Raw genomic sequence first — 24,989 nt, 5'->3', positions numbered from 1 at the left:
AACCAGTTTTTTAAACATTACTTTTAGAGTTTGACTGGTTTGTTTCACCATCCTAGATGACTGTGGTTTGTATGGCATGTGTAGTTTTTGCAGGACTTCCATTAATTTAAAGCAGTTCACAAAGAACTGTCCAGTAAAATGTGATTCCCATTGAAAGAAGACTTGCTTTAATTGGATCCTTGCTGTGGCTTTTGCAGTATTGGCCTGTAGAGGAAATGCCTTTACTCACTTTGAAAAAGGATTGACAACCACCAAGAGGTATTGGTTGCCTTTTTGAGTCCTTGGCAAAGGGCCTATGAAGTTAATTGGCAAAGCCATCCATGGACCTTTATACACCTGAGATTTAAAAAAAAATTTCTTCTAGGACAATTAGTGGAGGATAATTATTTTATTTTATACTTTTTTAATATACTTCATGCATTGAAATCTAACTGTATGCAGTGTGTGTTAAATTGCTGTTTTTAAACAAATAAACATTTAGGTCTAATATTTACTGGTTGAAATTCATTCTCTAAGGGAGATTTTTTTTTAAATAACGTGTTTGCCAAAGAAATGAATTTCTTCACATTAAAACCAGATAAATATATATTGCACACTGTGGAGACATTCCTCCTCTCTGAGCTGAACTGTGTTACTCAGTGCAAATGTCTATCACATATTGTCATATAGGCATAATACACTGAGCTTCATGTGCGTAATCATGTCTCCCAGTAGTAGCTAGTCCCGTTGAATGTAACAGCCTGCTACTAACTAACTGAGATCTCCTTTAACACAAGTGTTAGACACCTGTGGTTTTGGTACTGAAGATCCTTGGTTTGATCCTCACAAACAACCGTATTGCTTAGGCAGCTGTCATGAGCTCCATAAATCTGTGTGAAGTTATAGTTTTTGAGATCACTAGTCTAATCCTGTTCACATTGGAATGAGTGGGAGATTTGCAATTGACTTCAAAGGGAGAAGGGTCAGACTTTGTTTTTCACTGGTCCTGGGTCATGTGCATTCACTTCCCTTGAGTTTAGCTTTAAGAGTTGAACTGCCTCAAACCGGTTATGACCAAGCAAAACCCAAAATCAAAGAGATGGGTTTCACTGAAGCATGTGGGTTTGGGAAGTTTTGCAAAGGTGCACGAGGAGTCATCCTGCCTGTCAGCTGTGATGAGATCCCCAAGTGTTGGTACACAAATGACCATTAAACCATGATACGCAGCCTTGGCATGGGGAGTGAGGGGATTCTCCCTATCCAGAGGCACCAAAAAGCTGGCTTAGCATTTCAGTGAAAAGTCTGTAGTGCCCAAAAGAGTTTTGGCTGGTTTAAGTTCCACAAACCCTAAACTAGCAGTTTTATGTGATTCTCAGCTTCCGATGAGCAAGGTTTCACAGTTCTGCATGAGTATGGAACAAGTGCAAAATATGACAAATTCTCTTCTTGGTTAGTTTGTGGCTGCAACCCCAACCAATGATGCTGGTGCAACTGAGAGCAGATTAAATGCTGGCCTAAAATCCACAGTTAAATCAAAGCCAAGAATTTGACCCTTCATTTCTACATGTTTTCAGTGTAGCACCTGATTTTATTTCTCATTAAGTTAGTGCGTGTGCTATGCTTTAAATTGCTGGCTAAACTTTTGTCTGCGGAAGCAACAAAATGAACCCAGTCCAATGATGATCACTGATAAAATTAATGCAACCGTTAGTATAATAAGCAAGTTAATTTTCTTTAGATCCTCTTTTTCACAGACTTCTGGTCTTATGTTGCTAATATACATTTCTTCTTGGTACCCAAAGCTCTTAGAGTACTGGCATGTTATCTGCTCTACACCAGGGATCGCTACATTTTTATTCTGGATCATAGATGAGAGCCAGACATTTCCACAGCAGCTGAGTGGGTTCCCAGCAAGATATAAGTTTTTAAGAGAGTTTTCTAATGCTAAAATGTTACTGCTCTGTAGATTACTAAAACTGTTTTTCCGTAGATCCAGAACTTCCAACGAAGCATCACTACCCCACTTGGGTAACCAGCTCAGTTGATTTTCAGACAGGTTTAAATGTTTAAGGTGATGAAAACGAGGCAAGTCAATATTTAAAACTGTCATGCCATTGCCATGTAAATTCAAATACTCAAGAGATGTCTCAAGTCCTGATAATGCTTTAGCCTCTATTTTCAGTCCTTGGTTCATGGAGAGCTCCAGGAGAATTAGTGAAGTCTTGTAAAAAGCATACATTGGTAAGTTCTTCAACATGTTGTCAGCCAGGTATAAGTACCTAAGAGCAGGGAAGTCAACAAATGATACACAACCATTCTCCTCGCCAGTAAGCCTTTGTTTAGCTAATCCGGAATACATGCTGCAAAAGCTAATATTATTACTCTGGAGATTGAGCAATTTGATGCTGGGAAGGCTCGCAAAGATATCAAATTGCAGGGCCTGGAGATGATTGTTTTGAATGTAGAGCTCCTGTAAATTAGTCAGTGTGCTGGCATCTAGTAAGAGATTCTGCAAAGCATTGAAGCTTAAATCAAGGATGGATAGTGAGATCAATGCACTGTCATAATTCACGGCAAACGTCTGGAGGCAATTTTTACTGAGATTAAGAAACCGAAGCGAGGACATTGACTCAAAGAACTCATTTGGGATGGATTTGATCTCATTATAACTTAAGTCTAAATATAAAAGCTGGGATAGATACAGAGAACTTGTGTTTGTATTTTGCTTCTGATCCAGAAGATGAAAAGGAGCTTCCAGCCAGTCCCTTTCCATGTAGTTCACCTCATCGTGAGCAGAGTCAGCAGTAAACTGCATTAAATTCTTAGATAAATTCAGATACGCCAGCTTGTTCACCTGGGGGAAAACCGGGAAGCGCAGTAGCTTGTTCTCACTAAGATCCAGCCACCTCAGGTTATACTCTTCCTTTGACTCTGTGGCATGAAAAGTCTCAATGCTGTTCCTACTGAGGTCGAGTATCTGGAGTTGTCTGAGGCTGAAATCTGAGATGCAAGTGATCGAGTTCATGGAGAGATTGAGCTTGGTGAGATGCACCAGAGTTTCAAAGGCACCTTCTTCTATGTCCATGATGATATTACTGTGGAGGTCAACCTCAACAAGAGCTGGAGACCCCTGAAACATCCTGTGCAATATCACGGTAATGCTGTTTTCTGCCAAGGAAAGATACTGAAGTGATGGTGCTTTGTGTATAAAATACTCAGCCATTCCATTGTAAAGTCTGTTGTGGGACAAGTCCAGTGTTCTGATCTCTGGTAAAAGTCCAACTCCTGGTGTCCTATGCTGAGCCAACTCATCTAGCTGGTTATTGGCTAAAATGACCTCCACCAGGCTTGTCATGTATGTGAAGACTCCGGGCTCAATGAAGCTTATTTGGTTGGATCTTAAATCCAAATGCTGGAGCGAGGTGTAAAATGTCAGTGGTTTCTCAGAGATATTTTTAATCTGATTTCCAGACAAATCTATTTTATTTATGTTTGGATGGAGCTCTGGAGGGATTTGGTGAAGCTCTTTGCCATGACAAAATGCCTTCATCTTTACCTGCAGAAAAGAAAGAGAACAGGGAGTCCTGGTTACCACCTATGGGATGCTCAATGGCTTTTCATCGAGTATAAAGACAACATAATATTCGGAATCTGATTATATTCCTTTTCTTGGAGATTGGTCGTACTATGCTGTTCTCTATTCAGGTGACCAGAAACCTGAATTTCTTCACAACGTAGGGTGGGTTTTCATTTCATTTCAGTGGAGATACTCCTGCCTTATACTGCAATAAGAGTTCCCATGTAGGGCGTTATACTAGTATAACTACAGCAGTATCATTGTATCGGTATAATTATGTCAGTAAATTCCCCCACATAGATTAGCCCTAAGAGAGAAGAGAATTGGGTCCTTTGATTTTTGAGATCTGGCATCATAAAAATTCAAGCTGGAGAGGCTCCATTAGATCATCTAGCCCATCATAAAGAATCTATGATTCTATGATCCTCTTGCCAGCACAGGATTAGTCCACTTTGTACCTTTCATCCAGTCTAGTTTTAAAAGTCCTGAGTGATGGGTCCAATCACTTCCCTTGAGACTATTCCATTGTCTATTAGACCTTGCACTCAAACACTTTTTCCTGATATTTATTCAGCCTAAACTTCCCTGGCATAACTTCATCCCGACTCCATTGTACCTCATAATAAACTAGATTCTGCCACTTTGCCTTAAATTAATAAGTATTATTAATAATTAAAGTTTAAAATAAGTATTAATAGCTATTACAAATAATTAAATTAATAATACTCCCAAATTAGCTCCATTGACTTCAGTGGGATTACTCACAGTAAGATACTACTCATTGAGAGGAAGTATATTGGAATCCAGCCCTAAATAAACAATCCCTCTTCTTGTTTTTTACACCCTTCAAATATTTGCAGACTGTGATCACATCTCCCCGTAACCATTGTTTAGCTAAGCAATACATCTTTCAATCAGTGCCTCCGCTCCCAAACCATTTCTACAGCTCACCTCAAACTCCCTCCAGCTTATCCAGACCTCTGTCCATCTATGTTTATACTTTCTCCAAGGCAACAGCTTCTTTCTTTTGGCCCGGCGAGCAGTGCTGTGCGCACTGTTCCATGTGGAACAGAAGGAATGCAGCAGGGAAATGGCACGGGGTGGGGGATTCACACATGCTGCAGCTCTCACTGGTACAGCTCAGGGTGAAACTGATGTGCAAAGGGTGTGGCCTTTTAAGGGATGCTTTAACGCAGCTGGTAAATTAATACCCATACATCAAAGTAAATTTCTTCTCGTGGATGTGTGGGTCTGAATGCAGCTGATAGGGAGCTTCAAGCATGCATCCAAATTATGAGCCATAGTTTGCAAGGAATTGTGGGAGCATTGGGCTAAAAGGCCTGGTGTAAAGCACACACATTGCGCTGTTAAAATTAACATCCAGCAGCAAGATTGGAGCAGAGTCCAAAATGCTTAGTAGGCATCTACGCTATGCGAATAGGTATCTATCTATTCACGTAGGCCATGGGATCCTCTGGGTCAAACTACTTGCTGAATCCCTCTAATTATTCTTATACGGAGAACTAGGAGCTAACCGTCATGAAGCAAGGCTGTGCGTTAGCTCTTCAGAAGTTACAACAAAAGACTCTCCTCCAAACATCTGTTTCACACAAGCCGGGGGGGGGGGGGGAGTAATAAGCCTCAGGGATGTTTACGAGAATCTGGGTAACATCCAGTGTTTTGTGAATCACTTGCGCATGTGAGTAATGGAGAGTGCACATTGCCGGATGTGCGGCTTGTCATAAATATGCCAGACAAATGAAACCTCTCAGCCAGAGCTGGACTCCAGCTACGCCCAGTCTGCTGCGCGGTGCTCCCCTCGTGGCAAAGCTCTCTGAGAGCTCCCAAGTGACCTGCATCTTGAAATTTGAACCCCAAATCCACCCAGAGCAGCTAAGTCCCCACTAAGGGGAAAAGGAGTTCCATCCTGGCTCCTCTGAGCCATTAGCGCCTTCCCACCAAGACTTCCGAGTGGCTCACTTGAGCTGAAAGGTGACCAGAGGCCCAACGAATCTAGCAGGGGGGGCAGGGAGGAGGCCTATTCAGTCAGCTAAGGAAGAGGTTGGGAGTGGGAAGAAGAACACTCAGGAGCCAGAAAGAAGCAGCATTTGCATCAGCCCAAGAAATGACAAACTCCTTCCCTCACTTAGGGCCTGATCCTGTCAAGAGCTGAGCGCCCTCCGCTCCCAGTGCAGCACTCACCACCACAACGAAGGCCTGATCCAATTCACTTTGACCTCAAGGGGAGCCTTTCCATTAACTGCAGTGGGAACTGGGTCAGGCCCAGACTGCTCAGTACCTTTCAGGATTGTGCCGTTAGTCCAGTGTGTAAACCCTGCAGCCCCTAAACCGGGCTGATGATCATGTCCACACCTGCCATGGTTCTGCTGCTCTGTAGATTTCACTTTTCCCTCTCGATCACTCCTTCATCTGCGCCCCTTCTCTGTACCTGCTGTCCTTTCCCCCCCCCCCGCCTCTATCTCTGCTCTCCCGGCCCCTTCCCTCAGCCCTTGAGGGATCCTGCCCCTGCTGTGCCCACATTTCTCTTCACTGCGACACAGAAAAGGTGCAATGGAAGGGGGGAAATCTGTGTGTAGGAGTGAGTACAGAGCATCAGTTCTCCTCATACCCTCACTTTTCCTACCCCCGCAGGCTTTTGTTAAACTCGCGAGCCACCTGCATGAGCCTTAGCAAAGCTGTCCTCTTCTGGGCTCGCATTCCCTCCTCCTCAGCTCTGGCAGCTGTTCGTATTACAGTACAGTGGCCTGCCGTGCTAAGAGTGGGAAAGCCTCTTGCTGCTTTCAGCATCTGCTCCCCATAGAAAAGGAGGTTATTAGATAAAAATTGGCCCAACAGCTCTGAAGTGTGGGGAAGTTTGGATTCAGAATCAAACTCTGCCACTCAACTCTAGCTGATAATTTTTGGGGATGGAGCCAGCAGCCACCCGCTCTTTACCAAAACTAAAACCAAGGTGGTTTGGCTCTAGGTCCCATCGCATCCTAAACACCAATGTTTGGGTGTTTGAACACAAGGCTTTGGGCTAGATCCTCAGCTTGTGTATATTGGTGCTGAGTTGCAGCAGCTGAGAATCTGGCCCTTTGGTTCTTCTCTGCAATGGCCAAAGAGGGGATTTGGGGGGGTTGATTTTGAAAAACCTCGTTCACCGGGTTGTGATGTTGCCAAACTAAAACCAGTCGTGATTCAGAGCTGGGTCCAGTTTTATGAACCATCAGTCTTCAGGATGGGCTGGATAAAAGATTCCAGCTCTGGCCTTCCTCTAGTCTAAAGCTGTCATCACAGGAAGAGTGATGCGTGAAACAATGCCATTGCAGTGAAACATCCCATTGTGAAATAACAGGGAATGCCAATTGATCTCGCTATCAAAATTAAGCTGGGCTGAACTGTGTTAGGATTTGCACCCTGTCTTATCTCACTGGGCCAGATTCTCAGCCAATGCAGACCAGTATAACTCCATTGAGATTAATGGTGCGGTGTCGATTGACACTAGATGAGAACCTGGCTCTGTGACTACAGCGTATTTTGTCAGCATCGAACGTATCCCAGTTGCACTAAACAGCTCAAAACTGTTTTGGACTCTTCCTTTGCCTGTGCAGCTGAATGCAGTTTACAGTGGGGTTGCGGAAATCAGCCAATATTTACTTCTCAAGGAATCAGCTTGAGCTTCGACCCATCAAAACAAGGGCAGGGAGTAAGCCCTTATTAGATTTACGGTGTGTGTCATCCTGAGTTCGCATGTCTGGGATGCCTGGGACCGAAAGTGTCATGTTTACAGTGGTTTCATCATTTCTTCCTCTCCAGCCAATAAGTGAGAGATCCAGCTACCTTCCCAAGTTCTTTTTGTACGCTAGACCCTAATTTCCCTGAATTCAGGAAGTGCATTAGTACAGCAGGAAAGGAATGAGTCCCATAAGGGAGATCTGCACAGCCAGCAAATTATTCTTTTCCCTATTTTGGAAATGCTCAGGGATTTATGCCGAACAGCTTCAACGTTTAAAGAAGTAGATGAGTATTTTTAAACTCCCCTTTACTGTCAGCTGTATCTGGATAAAGGGAAGGAGGGAGAGGAGAACCAGTTCATCTGTGAATAACATTTACATTCTGGTATAAGGTGTTTAAAAAAAAAATCTGTGGGACAAATCGTACTTTGGAGACAGAGGTTTTGTCTCTAAGTGGGCCTGATTCTGACCTCACACCCAGCATAAATCAGGAACGACTCCACTGAAGTCTGTGTTAAACCAGTGTAAGTGAGGGGAGAATGGGGATCACGGTCACTATAGAGGGAGCGGTGGGGTTTGTTCATGTCACAGAAGAAGTTCCTTTTTTAAGATAGGATCGCCTTGTGCGTAAGGCACTGGACTGGGACTCAGGAGATATGGGATCTCTTCCTGGCTCTGCCACAGTCATCCTGTGTGACTCTGGGCAAGTCCATTCATATTTCTGTTCCTCTGTTCCCTAGCAATAACATGTGGATAATAATCTTTCCTTTCTCCCACCTTATGCTTGTCTTGCCCACGTAAGGTCTGTCTGCACAGCAGCTGAGAGGTGTCATTCCAGTTCCGCTAGAGATACGTGTGCTGGCTCTGTGCGAGTGTCACCCGCAAACCTCCTGGGGGTGGTGGTCTGTCCCCGGCTGGTGGCACTGAGACCACTTAGAGAATAATGAGACTGCAACAGCTACAGGTGGCTTTTAGCTCATGCTGTAGCGGCTCATACATTTAGCTCCCGAGGTCCCAGGTTCAATCCTGCCCTCTGACAGCCGGGGTCTGTTGGCTTTACATGAGCTAGTGCGCTAAAAAAGAGCAGTGGGGCCGTGGAGGCATGGGCAACAGCACAGGATTGCACATGGGGGGCTAGCCCGGGCCCCTCAGCCCCATTGCAATTTTTAGCCCACTAGCTTGAGCAGAAGTAGCACATGTACTTCTACCCAAGCTGGGAATCACATCTCCCAGCTGCTGTGCAGACAGACCCTTAGACTGTATGCTCTTTGCAGCAGAGACTGTCAGTTACTAGATGTTTGTGCAGCACCTGTATCATCGGGGTCCCAGTCTCATTTAGGGCCTCCGAGTGCTACTAGAATGCTACTAATAATAATTAAGGAGAGACGTGAAAGAGGAGATGGCTCCTCCTTGGGGAATCTCTTACCATTTCACAGGACGACTCTTCCAAGGGGCGATGGCTTGAGATCCCTCCGTTCGCTGCCAGGAAGAGTAAAAGATACAGTTTCATGGCTCTGTAGGGAAAAGCAAAGATGGATTCAAGCTAAACCTGGTGTTAAGTCCATGCAGCCACCGGACAGCAGGGTCCACACCAGCGACTGGCACAGGGACTTGCATGCAGAATAGAGTAGCAAAGCCCTCTGGCCCAGTCCGGCAGCGAAGGGAGCATTATGCAGTAGGAGAGATGGCAGGAAAGTTCTAAGACTGAACATTTCTATGGCTTGTCCATTGTGCTGCATATCTTAGAGCAGGGGTGGCCAGCCTGCGGCTCTGGAGCCACATGCGGCTCTTCAGAAGTTAATATGCAGCTCCATGTACAGGCACCGACTCCGGGGCTGGAGCTACAGGCGCCAACTTTCCAATGTGCCTGGAGCCAGTGGGAGCCGCGATCGGCCGAACCTGCAGATGCGGCAGGTAAACAAACTGGTCCGGCCCGCCAGGGTGCTTACCCTTGCGAGCCGCGTGCCAGAGGTTGCCGACCCCTGGTTTAAAGGATATATTAGCTAACAGGCAAACTGTCTTTGGTGCATCAGTGCAAAGTGGCTCTGGTTGCCAGACGCAGAGTGGTGCAAACAGGTGCACTAGGACAGGGGTTCTCAAACTTTTCTTTTTGAGGTGCCACCCCCGTGCTATAAAAACTCCAGGGCCAGCGGGGGTGGGTTCAGGGATTTTAGCTTCAGCCCTGCGGGGGTGGGGGGTGCGTTAGGATTCAAGGCTTTAGACCCGTGGGGGTGCTAGTGCCTCAGGGCTTTAGTCCCACAGAGAGTGCTGGGGCTCAGGGCACCAGGCTTCAGCCCTGTGGCTCTGCTCCTGGTTTCAGCCCCCCAGGGGCACCAGGGCTTGGGGCACCAGGTTTCAGCCGTGTGGTCCCATGGTCCCGCGAGGGGCCGCGGACCCTTGCTTGAGAACCGCTGCACTAAGATGTGGGACCTGTGAGCTCCCTGTGGAAATTCTAGCTAACTCTGTCAGAAATCCTCTTTTGGGCTCCAGCCCCCAGCCAGTACCAATCACTTCCCTTTTGAACGTGCCAGTCACAGTTCTGTTTGCTTGTTCTCTTTGCCACAGCATTGCCCCATAGTTTGGCTTGATTTTTTTATACCAGTCCCTAGGCTTCCTGTGAGTGTAATTTTGCACGTCCCTCACAACATGAGCAAACAGCAAGGATGGCTCCAGGAAACAGATCCTGGGAAGGTCAGGCCACTTCTGGCTTGCTTTGTTTTTAGAGCACGTTTTCCTCATTCCAGCTGAGTCTGGGATGGAAATCTGGGAGCTGTGATACCGGTGGGTTTTATTTTAGGCTTGAACACTGCACTCTGATCAAAGGCTCTTAATGTCCTCGGTGCCTCAGTCTCCCGATCTATAAAATAGGGACAGTATTCCAGCGGGTGTCGTGAAGCCTTTTAACTACTGTTAGCAAAGTGCTCCCAAACCCGCCAATGGCGGGTGCTGTACACTAGCTGCTGGCAGAGTGCTCTCCATGAATTCTCCCCGCTCAGTTCAAAGGAGCCCAAATTTGTTGACCTTCAGAACATGCTGCAGGACTCTTCTGTGGGGTTGTTTTGGAGTAAGAGTCGAGAGGAAGAGGGGACTGTTTGGGGGCTCACAGGGTATTAGCTAGTTGGACCTGAAAGGGGAAGAAAGTCTGACATGCATATTTATGATTTTGATCTTTAAATAATGGCAAGGCACTCAGAGCTTTGCTTGGGCAGCTTTCATAGCTAAAAAAATAAAATAAATAATTTCTGCTGGATACTGCTCAACATAGGGCACTTCTCTATGTATCCTGGGGTCCGGCTCCAAACAGTGCAACCCTGAGTATTTCCTGTCTGCGATGGACTCCATCCATTAAACTAGCGGAAGAATTTTACTCGGATGCTTTCAGTAATTATATTTTGCACTTAAAAAGGACTTTGCAAATTCAAGATCTCGAAGTGCTTCACAAACTGTAATGAAGCACTGCCCTGAACCCAGCTGGGAGAATGGGCTCTTCTTCCCTTGGGAGAAAGAGGCACAGAGTCGCTAAGTGACTTGCTGAGGGACCTTGGGTAAATCAGTGGAAGAGGAAGGAATCTATCCATCCTACAAAAACAATGAGGAGTCTGGTGGCACCTTAGAGACTAACAGATTTATTTGGCCATAAACTTTCGTGGGTAAAAAATGATGCAAAAAAAAAAAGATGCATCTGAAGAAGTGGGTTTTTTACCCATGAAAGCTCATACCCAAATAAATCTGTTAGTCTTTAAAGTGCCACCAGACTCCTCGTTGTTTTTGTGGATACAGACTAACACGGCTACCCCCTGATACTATCCATCCTATGTATTTCTAAGGTTTCTACCACATTGGTATCCAAGTGCAGTAGAATCCATTGCTAGTCTCCTGCTCTAACCACTAGACCACACAGATGCTATCAACGTCAGGGTAGCTAATTGTGGACAGGGTGGTAGCAGATCCTCTCTTTCATGAACAACAAATAGACCTGAAGATTCTATTCCTTTGGGTCACTTTCAGTTCAAGTGCCAGGAGCTTTCTCCTGCTTTGCATAATTTGCATCAGTCCAGCTCCTTTGTTTTCTCACTCCACTGCCTGGTAAATAAGTACGGGAGGCATAGGCAACACAGGCTCTGTGGGGAGTCTGCTAGAGTGGGCTGAAAACCCACATGGTGCTGCAGCCACCAACAAAACCTTACCCCCTACATCTGAGCTGGTGGCTCTGACAAAGTAACTTGGGAGCAGCTGAAACAGTAACTTGCTATAAAGGGAGCTGTTGTTACCACAATGCAATGCAGGCAGTTTCATTTGCGGTCCCAGCGTGCTCCCATTATAGTGAAATCCCCACTGTTTTCAGAGGGAACAGGGTGGGGCCTCAAAGCATCTTTAATGTTACAACTGTCCGCCTAGACTTCGTATCATCCCAGCTCCCCGCTCCACAGTTGGACAATGAATGAATTTTGGAGACTAAGATTCATCCCCTCCCACCTCATGCCAAACCTTAGGAACTGGGCCAGCATGTCTAATCAGATGAGACAGACAAAGTGCAGGAGAAAAGAAGTATCATTATCTCCATTTCACAGATAGGAAAACTGAGGCATATAGAGTCAATGGTTCACCCAAGGACATACAGGAACTGGGAATTAAACTCAGCTCTCCTGAGTCCCAATCTGTTGCCTTAACCACAAGCTCAGTGATCCTCTTTTTTGGCATTAAACAGTAAACATTAATACAGGTTAAATGTTGTCATTTGCATTTAGCAATGACACCAACAAACTCCCAATTCCCCCAAGATTATATTTCTGTAATATAGACTATTATTATTACTATTTTTTCTCATCCAAACTAAATAAAAGAGAAGCAAAGCTGCCATGTGTGTTCCTTTAACATATGTAAGACGCACACTAACTACACAGAAGGCCATGTACCCCCATGGATTATCGCATTTGCTGTTTTTAAGAACAGAGTGAATATATTGCAGTTACCTTGTTTCATGTGTCAGTTATTTGCATTCCCACCTTCTGATATAAAATAAATCTTATCCATCTCTCCATAGCACAGATTATTAGTCAGCCATAGCACAGATTAGATCACCCTTGTTTTCACTCTCACCCATTCAGAGCATGAAGTGGTTTCACTGGTAACTTTGCAGCCTGAGATGAAACTGAGACATTTTAAGGGAAATATCCTTATTTGGGACAGTGTCTGCTTTAAATTATGTCCCTTGTCTCCCTTCTGACTTCTCTCTTGGTTGTTTGCTGGGTCCTAGCAACCACTGTGTTAACAAGTAAATTAGCTACTCTGGGACTCATCCTGGTTTGCTTCTGGGGGAAAGCACATATTGAGAAATACAGGGGTTTTGACTGAGCAAGGCTCTTGGGTTTGGGCCCCGTGTTTGCCCAGGTCAATATTTGACTTCTCTTTGTAGATGTCATTGCTTGACTCTGTGTATGGCTCAGTCAGCGTGTTTACTTTAGGGTTTTGTGTCAGTGAGTTACATTCCTAAAGAGCTGTAAAGGAGCCACAGAGCGTATGATAGGCCCCGAATCACTATCTTACAAAATAAACGGAGATGTCAGGGTTATAAATGAGAAGATACAGTACTGATGCAAGTGAAGCCCTTGATCCTGGAACCCTTACTCACTGGAGTAATCCTTCCTCACACGAATCGGCTTATTGATTGATTTGTCCAGAGGGCCCTGATATCACTCTGAAGTAAATGGGAGTTCATTATTGGCTAGAACACACTCTAGATGACGTATCGGTGTAGATTTAAATGGGACTACTCGTGTGAGTAAGGGTGACTAAAGATTGCTGGGGTGGGCCCTGCTGCATCTAGACAAGTGGTTTGATTTCTGTGGTCACTTATTGTTCCACCTGCCTGACCTTCAAGTAAATATTTTCATTTCAAAAGAAGATTTTACATCTAACATTAAGATATGATGGTGATTTCAGATTTACCGCGAGTTAACATATATGGATTATTTCATGCTGCCCCCTATGGTTGGATCAATACTTGTCCTCCAGGTGCCTTTTCCTACTTAAAACTCCACTTCTGCAAATTCCTTCCTATGCCGATTTCACGGTTGTGGTCTCCAAACCCTCCCATGTCTGAATGTTGCTCTATATTTTCCCTGTGGTGAAAAATAAGCTCTTTGGAGTAGGGCTTTTAGTGTTTTATTTGTGTTTTGTAAGGCGCTCTGAGAAGGAAAGGCATAAGCACCCAAGAGAGGAGAGGGATTATTTAGTGTGGCACGCAGGGGTATGATTAGGAATAATGAACAGAAAAAGAGAAAATCACGGCTAACTGGAAAACTTCCTATCAATGAGACGTATTCCGCTGTGGAAACAACTTCCCAGAGAAGCGGTGTGAGCCTCACTCCATGTGACTTTTAGCACTAGACTGGAAAAGAGACTAGATCAGGAATGATTAAGGCTGCTTGGGAAAATATTTTTTTCCTGTGAAAAAGTTTACAAAAAATGAATATTTCTCATTTTCATAGAATCAGAGAAGATTAGGGTTGGAAGAGACCTCAGGAGATCAAGCAGGACCAATCCCATCTAAATCATCCCTTTATGATTTATCCCATCACCATCAAATTAAAGTTGTACAGGTATTTATTGAAAAACCCCAAACACAGATTTTATTTAGTTTTTTGCAAATTAAAAAAAAACAAAAAAATGGGGGGGTGGGAGGGCTTGAGAAAAACCTGAAATTATTTTACAGAAACAGAATTTTTTTTTCGTGAAAGTTTCCCTTTTGTCGAAAAGCCATTTTTGACCCTGCCACAAAAAAAAAAAAAGTTTTAAAGCAAAGTTTTTAACCAGCTCTTGGAATGATCCTGGAAGGTGGATTAATGGAGCTTTCCCAACCCAAACTGCAGTGAACTGTCTGGTCTGTGGATTTCACCATTGGCGCATAAGATAAGACAATGTCTGAGCAAGTGAAAATTCACATTGCCCGCACACTGGATGTAGCGGGGTTCGACTGTCACGCTTGTAGGACATTTGGATTCATAATCAGAGGTGAACTGACCATTGTGGGAAAGATTATAAAATCTGCTCAGCTATTTGCCTATTCCTAGAAAAGATCTCAAACCAACCTGTTTTAAAGTTTCTGAAACATTTGGGTACCCTCCCTCTGCCATTATTTTTGGGAATATTTGCTCTTCTGGAATTTGGTTGCAATGACACTTAGCAATTTACATCTTTAAAGTGCTGTAGAGACATTAGTAAGTTATATCTTGAGGATCCCAGTAATGTAAGGTAAATATTATCCTCATTTTACAGATTGGGAAACTGAGGCAGCAAGATCAAGTGCTCACTCCCATAAGGGGCTGAGAGCCCTCAAATCCCAATGGAATCAATGGAAGTTGAGAGCACCTGTGACCTTGTGAAATTGGGTTCTACGTGATTATCCCAAGGCCACAGCACAAATCACTGCAGCTATCAGTGAACTCAACTGGGTTTTGTCGGTGACGTCAGTGGAAGCAGAATCAGGCATGTGGTGTCAGTGCTGGGGTTAGAACTCAGCAGTTCATCGCTCACAGTTGTGTATTCAGATACTCCTTTCTTTCAAAGGCCATTTTCATGGTCTTCTCCCAGATTGACCCGGAGTAGGAAGTCGCAAAAATCCCAGAAGCTGGTTCTCATGAGACTTCCAGTGATCTGTTGCACATCTCCAAGGGTTTGGTAGAAACATTAATACTTCTGGGTGGTTATGTGAATCAAACCTCCAGCCCTTTGGAGTTTGTCCATCATGAGTTTAATTGCTCTCTAATGCAGCACCCTCGGCAGTCCTTTTGGTGCAGGGTCTGTCTGTAGATGGTTGGGTTCTGCTCAGAGTTGGACAGAGCAGTATCAGACCCTCTCTTTCATGAACAACAAATAGACCTGAAGATTCTATTCCTTTGGGTCACTTTCCGTTCAAGTATCAGGAACATTACCTTAGAGAAGTGAAAAAACTGTCCGTCTGTCTGCTAAGAAATGATTCTCCAAGGGGAGAATCAAGGGGGGAAGTGGGGAGAGAACCACAGACCTGTTAGCCCTGTTCTCTGCCCCAGCACTGGACTAATCTCCCATGGGAAGCTCTACACCCATTTATCCTCTTCTCTCCTGCCCTCTCTCCCCAATCCTCTTCACTTTCAGCTGTTCCGTCCTAAGTAACCTCCCCCACCACCAAAAAAAGCTTGTTACACCCCTTCTCCCTCCCTATGTCTGTCTTATCTATTTAGATTGTGAGGTCTTCAGGGCAGGGCCTTCTACTGCTCTGAGTATGTACAGTGCCTAGCGCAGTGGTTGGCCCTGTGGCTCTATCGTAATAAATATAACTATGAATATAATCAATAGAGATGGATGATACAGAGAGTATGGACCTTTGCCCAAAGGTGGTGGTATTATTATTATTATTTATTTATTATTCCAAGTGAATTCAATCTTTAAAGAAAAATTCAGGCAGATGTATGTGTTCTGTAATCCTAGAGGAGATCAAATGAGACCAGGAAATTAATTTCAGCTACCTCTGACTGGGACAGTGTCCAGTAACCCTCTTGTGAATAATGTGTCATTCTTCAGGTAAAAAGCCAAAATATTAGATCTACTCACTAAGCCATAACCCTTTGCTTAAAAAACAAATTGAACTGGTAAGGAAATAACAGAGAGATTTCATAATATTAAGATAACTGAAACCCTTTTTTCAATTAAAAAAAAAAGCGTGTTTCCTGTTTTGATTAACCTGGACCTTTGTTTAGGAGATGTATTTTTATGAATGAGGCTGCAGTGTTTGGCTCTCACGGTATTTTCTTTGAGAGAGAAGTTGTGTGAGGTAATTTCTTTTTATTGGACCAGCTTCACCTCACACACCTTCTTTTTCACATATCCTTGGACCAACATGGCTAGAGTAACACTTCGAAGAGTATTTTCTTAGGTTTTTATACATAGGCATTTTCATTGCCTCTGCAGCATCGCGTGAACCCTGGCACGGGATTAAGAGGAAGGAAGATTTTGAAAAAGGAATATTTGGCACTGATGTATTCATATTTTCAAGGCATTGTTCAAATGTTAATCAAGAATCATAACCTCCTGGGGAGACTGTCAGCATAAACCTTTCGTTTGTCTACAGTGGCTTCTGAGCTACCAGTTTCCGTCTACGCAGACGGTTACCACTTTAAAGGTTGCTTTTTAATAGCAGTGATTAAACGTAAATGAAATACTGCTAGCCCCGTCTTACAGAGGGGTTAAATGATTTGCCCAAGGCTGGGTAGTGAGTCAGCACAAGAGCTGGGATACTCATGATGCCTGGCTCGTTTCCCTGCACTCAAAACCAGTCTTGTGAGCCAGGAGACTTTCTATAGGATTAGTTTATGGACCTATATTGCAGAAGCCCCGTAATTGTACCAAGCACCATGCAAACATGCTGTCCTTGTCCCAGAGATTTTAGTAAGTCTCACTACTATTTTCATTAGTAATGAAAACACGGAGGAAACAACCCAATAGTTTTGTTGTAAAACTTACCAGTGCCTCCTTAACTTAAATGATCCAAGCCACTGTAATAGGCTCGCCAGTGAATTAGCCATACAGCTGTATGGGACGTGCCCATCGGTTATTCAGCCCATTCATAAACACAAATCTGGTTCATTTACCTTCATCCTCGGTGGTATATTTTTTTTAAAGGCTGCAGCGCCACGTTACTGAATCCCCACTTTCTCCTGCAGTCGGAGAAACGTTTGGCTCAGCTTTCCAGCAGCATCAAAGTTTAACTCGTTGCTGTACATACCTGCTGTTTGGATGAGGGAGGAGGCTTCCCTTCTGCTTGCAGCGTTCGTCTCCCAGGTTCTCCCGACAGCCCTCCAGTGAAAGTTGAGGAAGGGCTTCCTTGGGGAAGTCGCAGCTCTGCTACATGCCAGCTGACTAAAAACTCTGAGAACTCAGACAGAAGTTTAAGTCACTGAGAAAAAAAAATACTCCCAATAGACTAGCCCTTGAATTCATTGCTCAGCAGTCATCAGCTCTAACATATTCCCAAGCTCCCATAAGCATGTGAATATAGACCTCAGTAAGTTATTAAATGTGAGTCCTCTGCTCTTTTTTTTTTTGTTTTCCATTTCACTTGCTTAACCTTGGCTTATTTCCTGGAGGTTCTTAGCTGATAATAACGCCCCTCTCATATTGACACATTGAAACATTCTGCGAATACCACCAGAAATCCCCTTTGCAGATTTCGAAGGTAAATTCATAGTATCTGTCTCACAGATGTGTGTCTGGTTCATGTTACATTCATTTTCAGGTACCTTGACCTAGATCATACTGTCCGTTAAAGTTGGGGTAAATCAGAAGTAGTTCAATTGCCTGCAGTGGATTTACAAGTGAGAGCAAAATTTGGTTCTTTGGTCTAGGTCCTCAGCTGTTATAAATCATCACCGCTTCTTTGAAGTTGTGACCCCAAGACTCCCACTATTGATATATAAGATAATGTATTTTAAGGCTTGAACAGGGGGAGAAAATAGATGGTTTCTAAGAGGAATATTAGGTCAGATTCTGATCTCACTTACATAGCTATAAATCCAGAGCAACTCCGTTTACTTTAGTGGACTTAGTTTTGAAGGGGTGTGATATCAGAATACAGGCCATATGCTCATATACAGAGCAGATTTCTGTCTAATGTAAAAGATATGCTCTGATTTGCATGTTGCTGGTTTCTGAATCCATGTATTGGTTTGCAGCCATACCACTCTGTACTGTGGTCTTATCGGCTCTCAGAAACTAAACATGGTTAGAGAGAGGAATATGCAATCTGAAAAGAACACTGAGGGTAAAGATCACCTGTAGAGGAGACAGTCTTCTTGGGGGCCGTTCCTAGACTGGAATGAATTCCCACAGGAACTGAGACCCATCACAAACTTGACCACCTTTGTCTCTCAGTGCAAGACACGCTACATAGACCTGCCTTCTCTATCATAAACAAATAGCAACATGTGTGTGCGTGTAGAAATATATAAAATTCCAAACCAAGAACTCCACAGCGCTCACTTCTCCCCAGGGAGTGAGAATGAGGGAACAAACACATGGCTTAATGGTTAACCCACTCCGGTGCTCGGATACTCCAGTGGGGGAGCAGTATTAGAACCCACAGAGAACCGAATAGAACGGAGGTGATGTTTTTGATTCGGTAGCAGGCGCTCTTCCCTTTGAGTGAGAGATGAACAAGGGTGATACGTGGCTCCGTGCTGCAGAGGGGCTGTCTTTCAGCTGAGATGTAAACTGAATAGCTGACCATCATAAACGTCACCACTGTCATTGTAATAAGAAAAGGGGTGTTCACCCCAGTGCCCTAGCTAAACTCCATTACGTTTTGCTTCTCTAAATGCTCCTGGGAGTATATGTTGGATACAGTAACCGCTTTCATTTCAGGTACCAGATTTTTGTGCAGCCTTGCTGCATGTTGTCAGACAGTTTCTGGGTTCCAACTCAGAGGTGGCTGCATTCCTAGGGTGACCAGATGTCCCAATTTTATAGGGACAGTCCCGATTTTTGGGTCTTTTTCTTATATAGGCTCCTATTACCCCCCATGCCCGTCCTGATTTGTCACACTTGCTGTCTGGTCACCCTACTGCATTCCTGTGGTGGGTGATGTGATCTTTGACCATTAGCAGTAAATATGCCCAATGGCCTGTGATGGGATGTTAGATGGGGTGGGATCTGAGTTACTACAGAGAATTCTTTCCTGGGTGTCTGGCTGGTGAGTCTTGCCCACATGCTCAGGGTTTAACTGATTGCCATATTTGGGGTTGGGAAGGAATTTTCCTCCAGGGCAGATTGGCAGAGGCCCTGGGGGGTTTTCACCTTCTTCTACAGCATGGGGCATGGGTCACTTCCTGGAGGATTCTCTGCACCTTGAAGTCTTTAAACCATGATTTGAGGACTTCAGTAGCTCAGACATAGGTTAGGGGTTTGATACAGGAATGAGTGGGTGAGATTCTGTGGCCTGAGTTCTGCAGGTCAGACTAGACGATCATAATGGTCCCTTCTGACTTTAAAGTCTATGATTCTATGACCCTTATGTCCTCTTTAACAACCACGTCGGCTGTTGAGAGTCATAATTATGTCACACCAGTAACGTGTTTTGGGATCCTGGGCTGGAAGACTCTGTGGAAGTGCAAGATGTAGATGCTAACTAATATTTCAAAGAACTAGAAAAGTTCATGGAGGATAGGTTCATCAATGGCTATTAGCCAGGATGGGCAGGGATGGTCTCCCAACCTCTGGTTGCCAGAAGCTGGGAATGGGTGACAGGGGATGGAACACCTGATATTACCTCTTCTGTTCATTTCCTCTAGGGCATCTGGTATTAGCCACTGTCGGAAGACAGGATACTGGTCTAGATAGACCTTTGGTCTGACCCAGTATGGTCGTTTTTATGTTCTTATGTAATAAAGAATAACTTATTTGAAATGCTAATTTAAGGCCTGATCCCACACCAGATATTAAATGAGAGATTTGCCATTGACTTCAGTAGGAGCAGGAACAGACTTACTAATAATGGAACCGTTCCCAATGGTAAACACTATCTCTGATAACATGTGGAAGGGAGGCTATTCCATAATGGTGGGGCTATGCGTGTGTCCACACAATACAGACTATACCAGGATAGCTACATCACCGTAGCTATGCTGCCATAACCCCAGGCTGTAGTTTCAGCCTTTGGCACCACCTTCCTGAATGACAGTAAATATGTCAATGGAAGAACTCATCGGTCAACACAGCTGCATGTACACTGGGAGTTAGGTCACCATAGCTTCGTCAGACAGGGGTGTGGATTTTTCACACCCCTGACTTCCGTAGCTAAGGCAGTCTAACTTTTAAGTGAAGACCAAAACAAGCAACCATTTAAAGACACTCAGAATTATCAGCGTAAACATCGTTATCTCAGGGATGGAGTAAGTTCATTTTTTCTAAAGTTACAGTTAAAAAAGGAACCAGCCACACACAGATGAACTGGCAGCTTTTAATCAGACATAAAAGATTAGTAACCAGTCATGTGATCACACTGATTTTAAAATAGATTATGTCACGTCAACAGGATGCCCATCTGTGATTATAAATGATATTTCCCCAGACTAAACAAAGCTCCGATTTATGTTTTGGTTTCTTTCCTATGCTCTTTTTATAGTTTGTCCCTTTTGCTGTTAAGAACTGGAACACTGAAGGGCTCCGTTCTGCCCTCAGTCACATAGATTCACTTCCTACTGAAATTCAATGTGGGATGCAGCTTTGAAACTTAGGGCAGAATTGAGCCTTAGGGTCCTGATTTGCCTTCAGCTTAGTGTAGTCACTTACACCAGTGCAAAGTGCAGAGGTGCATAAATTTCACTCTCATCTTTCTGTAACTGTGTCCATCACATTGTACATCGGCACCTGAAACACTATGATTCTGATTTGATAGCATTTTACATCCACTTTAGGTAACAAATATTGTTCAGATCTCATTGTAAAAGTGGGTCTTAGTGAGGAATTTGTATGTGGGGAGGGTGGGACCTTTGTAGAACAGAGCAGGAAGAGTTCTGGGAGTGGTGTGGCATGGAAGGAAAAACAAAGAGGATCATGGGAGAAGCAGACAAACAGGGTGCTGAGCTTGTGACATTATTGGTGCAGAGGAAAATGGAGCAACATAATGAAAGACAAGATCAGGGTAAATTTGGGGAGGGCCTTAAAGGTAAGGACATCAAGAAGCTGGACTTTGATGCTGTGGAGAAGGGGAAGCCAATGCACCAACCGCCATGGTATATAGGAACAAGTGAAAGGTGCACCCATGGTTTTGACAGCAGAATTTGGCCCAAAATGTATAAAACATGAATTCCTTGTGCACCTCAAACTCCCACTGACCTGTGTAAGGAACAAAGGATCAGGACAAAAAGATGCCAAGTTAAAATCACAAGAAGTCAGGGAAGCATTTCTGTATTCTTTGGGATGTTGAGAATCAGGGCTCAGCCCTGCCATACTACACTCCCCCTCTCTGCTGAGATTCTTAGGTGCATCTGTATGTGCAGCCTGTGGCTAGAATTTTGCCTATCCTTTTTGCACATCTCTGCATTTGATCTTCCCAGAGATAATTTAGGAACAACTAAATCAATCCTGTCTTGAGGTAGGGGCATGTATTAGGCTAGATGTTTCCTTGACACGGCACCCAAGCTCATTCGAAAGGTTTATGAAACAGTGAATCCTTCTGACAAATCTGTTCTGACTTTCGGATTTGTCATAAAACTCCAAACCAGGCAAGACTGATGTGGTTTTTGTTGCAAATATTTCTCACATCATTACCTTCAACTGAAATCACAAACGATTCTGAGTCAGGTGATTGAAAACAAGTTGGAGAGCACTTTGCTCCAGAGTCTGCTTTCTAGGAGTGAGGTTCATATTTCTCCATTTAGGACAGCCACTGGATTCAAAATATCATTGGAGAGGGGGTGTCGGTCTTTATCTGTCTCAGCATTTACCCCTTGCTCATCACTATTCTATCCACGCACCTTACAAAAATTGTATCAAGGCATCAAAAAGTGTAAACAGCCTTGATACTGACATCGCCGCTGCTTGGCTAGATGCCTGGGTGTCTCTGCCCTCCTTTCTCCTACCATCATCAGTTGATTTAGTTACTGTAGTGGGCAGAGGATGTTATTGTGGGGAAACTATGGTGACAGGATGAGTCTTACATTTCATTCCTGTTTGGTCCAATGAAAGATATTACCTCTGTAATATCCTGGGACCAACACAACGACAACAACAGTCTATTTCATCCTAAAGGCAGCATGATTACTGTCAATCCAATCTCTTGTGGAAAGGGGATTCATAGTTGTGGGCCAGCTGCTGAGAACGCTCTGGCTCTCATTCCTGTAGGTCTCATCATGTTGATTTGAGTTTCGTTTATAGCTGGTTGGATTCTTTTTCCTGAAATGTTTTGATTCAGAAATGCCACGGCGGTGCCATTTGGGAGTTGTAATTAAGGTGTGTCAGGCCCCCATTCTCCTCTAGGGGCAGGTTTCTTAGCTGGACTGTTTCACATGCTGTATCTTGGCCATAGACTCCCATGATGCAGTGTGCTGGCTCAGCAAGAGGGGACACCCTGGTGTATCATGGGAGATGTAGTCCGGATGAAACTTTTTGGTTTTAGAACAGAAATGAAAAACTTCTCATTTTTGGGAGCATTAGGTTATTCAGCAAAAAGTCACAATTTTCCACAGAAAGCAGACATTTTTGGCAAAAAAAAATTAATTGAAAACCCAATTTTTGGTTGAAAAACTATGGACCATTTTTGAGTTGGCCTAGTTTTGTTGCTCCTAATAGCTGCTATTGTTCTGGGGCCCTGCCGTGATGAATTGGGACTATATCAGTACAATCTGCAAATTCTGATTGCTATTGTTAAATTGCATTATGAAAATCCACTGGGTCATGAATGCTTATATGTAAGGGAATCCAAGTTTGCTGACAAGCCCTGTAGCACATATGCATTAGACAGATACAATAAAAAGTGCTTAAATTTCAATGACCTCATTCAGGTGCAAATGTCTGTGATAACAGGTGACATGCATTTACTGGAAATCCAGTTAGCTGGCCCTCTGAAATGAGGGGGAAAGGCAGGAGCCCTGGAAGTTACCAGGAGGAAAACAAAAGAGAGTAGGTCACCGGGAGAGGCATAAAATAAAGGAACACACAGGAACTGGGGCCAGATAGGAAGAGGAAATGTGAGGCAGGAGAGACCAGGTCAGAGACACAGAATCTGGGAAGAGGCTCCATCAGGGACCCCTACTCTCATGAAGAGGGGACACCTTGACTTCCTGCCTTCCTGGACACAGATGGTTCTCCAGGGGCTCACAAGGGAAGGGTGAGATAGAAAGTGAGGGATATTGAGCTTTCAGATATGTATTGTTTAGTATGATCTGAACTCTCCTGTGCTTCACATGATTAAGTATACAACAACATAAAGGTGGGTTTGACTGTGCAAACCATGTGTGTGTGGAGTGCTTCACAACTACTGTGAGCCTCTGAGGGAGTTAAATCAGAAGGGCTGCACCTGTAGAGTTCTGGGAGAGGGGTGTGTTTAGCACTGGGCTCTCTGAAGGGTCAGTGGTGCGCCTAGAGGGGCTAGGAGGCTGAACAGTGCTAGGTCTGGCGTAGGGGCCAGGCTTGAGTGGTAAAAAGCTCAGAAGAATCCAATGAAGAAAAATACTTCTGATGTAATGAACAGGATTATGCCATATCATAAGCCCTTTTGTACTGGAGGGGTGTGATGTCCTTGGAAGATTCCTTCTCGTACAATATCTCCTCATCACTGGAATATGGTAAGTAGTGGAATCATATGGCGAGACCGGAAGTTATTAGTAATGCTGCTGCTGCACCTGTCAGTGGTCATGGGCTTGGGTCTACTATGTGGTAGGCATGTGTTTGGTGGGCCATTAGATGTTTTCTTGTAGATAGAGACATAGACGTAAGACAAATATGTACGCTTGAATCATAGCTACTGCTCGTTCTGGGATTGTTAGTAAGAGGAGGATGGTTACAGTTAGAATAGATAAGGTTATTATTGTTGGTAATAGGGCTAGTACTGCGGTAGAAGTAAGTTGAATTAATAAGTGTCCAGATAGGTCTGTGCCCTGAGAGAGTACCGAGGGACCCCGAGACAGGGACAGTGGCTGGACTCTGCTCAGGATCCCCCTCACAGCAGGGGTGGCTATGAACGGGCACTTGCTAGGATCGGTGACACCTGTCCTCTGAAAGCTTTGAAGATCTAGCTCAGGACTTTGAATTTCATCCAGTATTTAGGACTTGGGCTGCCACTTATTGAACCATATGGAGCTTCTTCAAATCCTTCATTTTCATCCCCAGATTTAGTTCCTTGAAGTCATCAAGCCGGAGATTATGAAGGGACAGATCGCTGTGGCTAAATCTGTATCTAAAAGGAAGGGAAACAGCCCCTTGGCCAGCGACAGGTGCCACACACGCAGACTCAGCCAGCCCAGCCCAGCAACGCTGTTACAGAGCTATTGCCCTTGAGATTGTGACAGAACAAGAACTCTGTTTTGTGAAAAATTGTGTGGTTCCAGCATTTGTTTCCCTTCTGATGCTGAACAAAACCAAAACCTTACACATTTTTTCATGAAAAACAAGACAGAAAGACAGCCCCCAGCCTGGCCAATAGCCCAGTGATCAGGAAACTCACCTGGAATGTGGGAGACTGATGTCAAGTCCCTGCTCTGGATCTCCCATATCCTTGGGGAGAGCTCCAACAACCAGGCTCTTCTGGGAGGGACAGGGTCTGGCTCTGTATTTCGAAGTTGTGGTTTCAACAAAAAAACATTTAGTCACAAAGTTCTTGACCAGCTTTACTTGTGACATCAATCAAGGACCGGGGCCCATTGCGCTAGGCCATGTATGGCCACACACTAAAAGGACGGTCTTGAAGAGCCAACCCACATCTGCATGCTCTGCAGATCATCAGAGCTCTGCCTGAGCACAGGGGTCTTTGTTAGCAGATCAAAGTCACTCCCTCTTCTGGGGCTCACGCCTACAAACATGCCACACCCACAAATCCCATGGATGGGGAGCCAGTGTAGGTGAGTCATTGAGCTCATCACCAATGCCTGTAGAGCTCACAGCCAGTAGAGCCTGTAGATCAGTTTTGATTGGGTATGTGGGTCACATGGTAATCTTCTGTTCCC

At 44.3% G+C, this 24,989-nt stretch overlaps 1 protein-coding gene across 2 annotated transcripts; it reads right to left on the bottom strand.

Moving 5' to 3' along the window:
• Positions 1-327: 327 nt before the first annotated feature.
• LRRC32 (leucine rich repeat containing 32) lies at positions 328-24,611 on the bottom strand. Of its 2 annotated transcripts, XM_045021366.1 has the most exons (4): positions 24,491-24,611; positions 17,057-17,199; positions 8,720-8,807; positions 328-3,535 (listed from the first exon to the last, which is right to left on the bottom strand). In XM_045021366.1, exons 3-4 carry the CDS (start codon positions 8,801-8,803, stop codon positions 1,595-1,597), a joined length of 2,025 nt encoding a protein of 674 aa, XP_044877301.1. In that variant the 5' UTR covers positions 8,804-8,807; positions 17,057-17,199; positions 24,491-24,611; the 3' UTR covers positions 328-1,594. The 2 variants fall into 2 exon arrangements, with proteins under 2 accessions (XP_044877301.1, XP_044877313.1); XM_045021378.1 differs by lacking the exons at positions 17,057-17,199; positions 24,491-24,611 and adding an exon at positions 12,267-12,353.
• Between the last annotated feature and the right edge of the window lie 378 nt (positions 24,612-24,989).

Source organism: Mauremys mutica, chromosome 1 (genome assembly GCF_020497125.1).
Source record: "Mauremys mutica isolate MM-2020 ecotype Southern chromosome 1, ASM2049712v1, whole genome shotgun sequence".
Taxonomy (NCBI): Eukaryota; Metazoa; Chordata; order Testudines; family Geoemydidae; genus Mauremys; species Mauremys mutica.
The sequence above is the reverse complement of the archived record's forward strand: the minus strand, read 5'-3'. Positions and strand labels throughout refer to the sequence as shown.

Bases quoted from the DNA above. Each gene is read 5' to 3' on its own strand.
- LRRC32 (XM_045021366.1), bottom strand. From the start codon at position 8,803: ATGAAACTGTATCTTTTACTCTTCCTGGCAGCGAACGGAGGGATCTCA. The intron at 3,536-8,719 runs GTAAGAGATTCC...TCTTTTCTGCAG, and splicing joins AAGAGTCGTCCTGTGAAATG to GTAAAGATGAAGGCATTTTG.